A 5,000-nucleotide genomic window follows, 5' to 3' on the forward strand; every position below is an offset into this window, starting at 1 on the left:
ATTTACTGGATTGTCTCCCTCCTTTTTGATTGGCCAAAGTAATTACTTTGGTTTTGATTTTGCGACACTCGATTGAAACTCGCTCTACTAAAGCAAATAGTCGAAATCGGCTAACTCAGGCAGTGTTTTCACTACAGGCGTTGGCTCGCACAACATTCCTGAAAGTGAATAAAAGGGGTAGTTTCTAAAGAAACTGTGGTGCTGCGTCGGTGGGGAAGTAGTATACAAAAGTTTGGTCTTATCAACGGAGTTGATAATGTAAATTGACCACCGTACAGAGATTCTAAAAGCTAACGTTTCGAGCGTTAGCCCATCGTCAGAGCGAATCGGAACGAAGGGCTGTTTTTTTCTGACGAAGGGCTAACGCTCGAAACATCAGCTTTTACGAACTCTGTACGGTGGTCAATTTACATTATCAACTCCGTTGATAAAACCAAACTCCTGAAAGTGGTTTGTTTGCAGGCTTTGTTAAGCGACCTAAAAATAATACGTGTTTTCACGGGTAAGATTAAATGAGGAGAGAGCACGTGCCAATGCAATAATAAAAGTAATAAAAATAACACACCTGTTATATTTCCGATTTGAATAACTGAAAGAGACTCCTCATACACCTTATTCCAAAATGGCCGCTATTTAGATATTCTTTTGTTTTTATTGAAATTAGACCTTGATGCCTCGTTCAAGGCAAAATATTCTTTTGAATTTGCAGCTCAAGAACGAGCCATCAAGGGCTAATTTGAATAAAAACAAAAGAATATTTAAATGACGGCCATTTTGGAATAAGGTCTGTTGGCCGAAAGTAATTGCCTACTGGTTTGGTGGCTTAAATTCAATGAGAATTCTATTGAAATTTACAAACTCGCTTAACTTTAAGCGAGTTGGGAAAGGAACTGTTTTCACGGAATTTTCGTTTGTCACTCGCTAAGCGACCTGAAAAACCGCTTGTGAAAACACGTCCATAAATGTTGTGTGTGAGTCTAAGTGCGAAGTTTTTGTGATGGTAATTGCTTCTACTTTACATATGAATGAAAACTAATTTTCATAAGAAAAACTTCGCACTTAGACTCGCTTTGAAGAGGAGGCAGGTATGAACTCGGAAATGGCCTATTGACCTCCAGCTTGAATGTTTCAGTTCCCATTTCAGACCACGTGATGTTCCCAAGGGAATTTTCCTTTTCTTTTTTCTTAAGTTATGCGTACAATGCACATGCATAAGACAACATTTGAAAGAAACTCTTCCGTAGAGTAAAGCGCTGGCCAAGCGAGAGCTGATGAGAGTTGGAACTCTCGCTCTGGTTTGGCCAGGAACTCTCATCCACTCTCGGCTACTCTCATCGACTCTCGAGAGCTCTCATCGAATTTGAACCTGCTCAAATTTTTCATGAGAGTTGGCGAGAGTTTTGTCGCGTTTGGCCGCGCACGAGAGTTTGAGCGAGAGTTTTGCGGTCAGCAGTTACTGTTTTTTTTTCCAGCGGGCTCAGATAAAAAAGGAAAAAGTATATGGCGTCGCGGATTCGGGGCCCCAGGACAACGCCAAGGCGTCCGCCACGGCTGAAAAAAACCGGATGGCGAGTCGCCATGTTTACATCATGGTTTTCGTGGTTTTCCCAGGGTGTTCCCCAGGCTCTCTCTTTTGTTTGCGTATGAAACTCTTGACAAACTCTCGTCAACTCTCGTTCTCGTTTGGCCAACTCTTAACATCGCGTGGTCTGAAGTGGGAAGACAAAACGTACAAGCTGAAGAGGTCAATTCAAATCTCCCGGGGTTAAGATTCTTTGTGCATTGTATTTGCATTATAATGTAGCATTCACATTAAGTGATATGGAAATATCTGGAACGAAACGTTTTATTCCCAAAAGATTTGAATTGTGTTAGCCGATTTCGTCTATTGTATAGAAGATATTTTTCAGTTCTTTTAACTTGGATTGTCTATTGAAAAAAATAAATATAAATATATGTTCATTAAAAAGCAGAATAATCATTGATTTTTATAGCGTTTTCAATTAAGTTTCAAAGTTACTTTCGCAAATGCTTTTGTTTTGCGTAATACCACTTGGTGATTTGTTTATAAAGCCGGCGCTGTAATCTCAGCCAATCAAAGTCAAAATTTGGGACTTGCACGCGATTTCCCGCGCTCGCCAAATGGGTCTGTTTGCTGTACCACAGGATTTGGTTGATGCGATTGTTTTTACGTCTGTTGTGTCTGTTAAAGCCCGTTTAAGGACGGTGCCTGCTATTGTTATTGCGCATACGTTCTACGCACCTCCAGATACTCGGATTTCCTATCGGCGGTGCTTATTAATACAGGGATATTTTTGCGCGGTTCAAAACTATGCAGAGAAAGCTGAACTTAGCAAGTGCTCTTGGTATTCCGAAAGAAAGTTGGGGGTAACCATGCATTTTTCAGAGATAATTAAGCTTCAATTTGGCAAGGAACGCCATACATTGCTCTGTATTTTGAAGCTTTTTACAAATATTGTTGATTAATTTTCTTCGAAAAATGCGTGGTTACTCCCAATTTTCTTTTTGGATTTCAATAATACTTGTTAAGATCTGCTTTTCCCGCGCATTCAGTAAACCGCGCAAAAACACCTTTGAATTAGTAGGCACCGCCCTTAAAAGGTTTCGAATTTGACCAACGTTCGTTCAACGTAAGTTGAACGGACGTTGGACAAATGTTGGACCCAGAAACAGAGTTGTGCGGAAGCCGTTCAAATGGTTCCAACATTGCACCAACAAAATGCAAAATTTGATTACGAGGGACAAAGAACTAGAAACCAGACTCGTCTCTCGTCCAGATAAACTACGTGCAGCCATATTGATGTGACGATCATGGAGTATGCGTGTGTTCTACACTTGATGAACAGTGTTCAAACGGCTTTAACACCATTCGACATTTTTGAGAACAAAGGAAAAGTTGAATCGATGTTGAATGAAAGTTTAAACCAATTTAAACTTGATTCCACACGCTTTCAACAAGCTTTCAACATCTTTTATGCTTTCAACAATGTTGAACGACCTGTTCAAACGCACCGAACATTTGGTTCAAAGTTTTAAATGCATTTTGAAGCAAATGTTGAAACCGTTTAAACGGGTCTTTATGGTTGGTAAAAGCATGTTTAAAACACATAATGCGAATAATTAACCGTAAAATAGAGCGTGCTCAAAAAAAAGGGAAAACCATGCGGGAAGTTGGACCCCTAATTCATTTGTTAAGGTCGCTTGTAAATCAGGGCTGCGTTCAGAGAAACTAATTTCTAAATTTGAAAACTTTTTTTCAAGCCTGTGACGTGGTTTTGGACTTGTTGGGTGGAACCCTACTTAAGATAATACTTACACTTAATAACAGATCATGTTATCTTTGTCCACTCTATTTTACTGTCATTTATTACTAAAAGCGCCAAAATTAAAAGGAAATTAACATGACTTAGTACTGACTTTTTCTGTCTTCATCAAATGGCGCCAGTTTTTTCTATTGCCATGTTGGAGTCTTGGCTGTTAGGGCAAAACTAACCAGATTTTGAGCGCTCATAAAACAAATTCTGATATAGACAAGCTTCACAAAAATCATCACTTCGCCCACAACTCCAACCTCTAGCTGAAAACAGCTCTCGATTCGAGTAACAGTAACAGAGATTCACTCGCAGACGAGGCATCACCTCCAGGTTCCACAGAATAGTTTCCATTGATTGCCTCGAAGTATTGTTTACTGTTTTAAATTAAGCTTCAATTTCTGTAACTTGGCTTACTATTTCAGGGCTTCTCTCAAACACCAAACAACCACAATTTAGTTAATTCTAAAACATGCTTTATTAGTTATATAGACAATCAACTCTAAAACGATACAGCTTCAACCGAGTTTTTTTTTTTAATCAATGCACAGATGGCTTTTGCAAGGACAACATGGAGTATCTAAAAACTGGAATCGACGGTTTCTTTTGTCAGCCACTATAGACGAGGCTGACAGGCTGTTTCGCATAAAACCATTCTGAAGTAGCACAAATGCAATTCGCTTACTCTAAGTGCGAGTATTGATTCACATTAAAGCCATTATAAATTACACAAACACTTATGTTACGTTAAAAATGAAAGGCCGCGATGATCCAAAGCACATACCTACTAAAGTAAATTTCAGTTGACGACCTGTTGAAATGTTTTCTTATCATACGAATTTGCTTACAGAAGGCATCGTGCAATAAGAATATTAACTTGGAAAAAGAACTTGTAAATCTTAGTTGTCTCTGCAAATTTAAGCCTTTTGTCCCCATCAATCAATAGGTGAGAAACTAAGAAATCTTCAAGGCAACAGCGCTAATGAGCATATTCCTTGCTCGGATTATTATGCACTACCTTTTCAATATCCATTGCTAGCTGATCGATTGAACTATAATCCACTGGTGAAGCAACCATGTAAACATTTAACTTCCTTATGTTTGTGTGCAGAAATACAAATAAATTCTCAAACGACATGTTAGTGGTTGTTACATTAAGTCTTCTACTTCACTGGTCCTGTGCTCCTTCTGCTTCATCGCTTGTCTGTTTTGCTTGTTCTTCACTTTGAGTTTCGCCTTCTTCTATGGTGACATCCACACTTCTTTCATTTGGCAAAAGAGCTGGATCACGTGGCGCCTCTATGGTCAGTACGCCTTCTTTGGACAGGCGTGACGTCAATGAACCGAGATCTGCGTCATCGGGAAGAAGAATCTGGCGACGGTAATCACGTGACCATTGCAAACCGCTCTCCTCTGGTGTCCGTTGTTTCCCAGTGACCGTCAGCTCTTGTCCTCGAAGTTGGACTTTGATTTCTTCTGGCTCAAATCCACTGAGATTTAACTTGACTGAAAATTTCCTGTCTTCGTCTTTCTTGGTCTCTTCCACCCGCTTGATTCCTTCGAGTACCAAAGCTCTTCCATCGTGACTAGCCTTTGACGTCACTGAGGTCGGATCAACCCCTTCTGGGATTTTGAACACTTTCTTGAACTCACTGTTTTCGAATCCGT

At 39.8% G+C, this 5,000-nt stretch overlaps 2 protein-coding genes across 2 annotated transcripts in view; one reads left to right on the plus strand and one right to left on the minus strand.

Annotated features, from left to right (window-relative positions):
* LOC137980514 (Golgi resident protein GCP60-like) overlaps window positions 1–1,983 on the plus strand; it is a 10,299-nt gene extending 8,316 nt beyond the window's left edge. The window contains exon 6 of the mRNA XM_068827974.1: window positions 1–1,983. This exon is cut by the window's left edge and continues 848 nt beyond it. The gene's annotated coding sequence lies outside the window, so the exon portion shown is untranslated.
* The window catches only part of LOC137980515 (uncharacterized), a 5,348-nt gene continuing 754 nt past the window's right edge, over window positions 407–5,000 (minus strand). Inside the window, exon 2 of the mRNA XM_068827976.1 lies at window positions 407–5,000. This exon is cut by the window's right edge and continues 233 nt beyond it. Within this exon, the coding sequence (XP_068684077.1) occupies window positions 4,501–5,000 (500 nt within the window). The 3' untranslated portion in view covers window positions 407–4,500.

This window comes from Montipora foliosa, chromosome 12, assembly GCF_036669935.1.
Source record: "Montipora foliosa isolate CH-2021 chromosome 12, ASM3666993v2, whole genome shotgun sequence".
NCBI classification, from domain to species: domain Eukaryota; kingdom Metazoa; phylum Cnidaria; class Anthozoa; order Scleractinia; family Acroporidae; genus Montipora; species Montipora foliosa.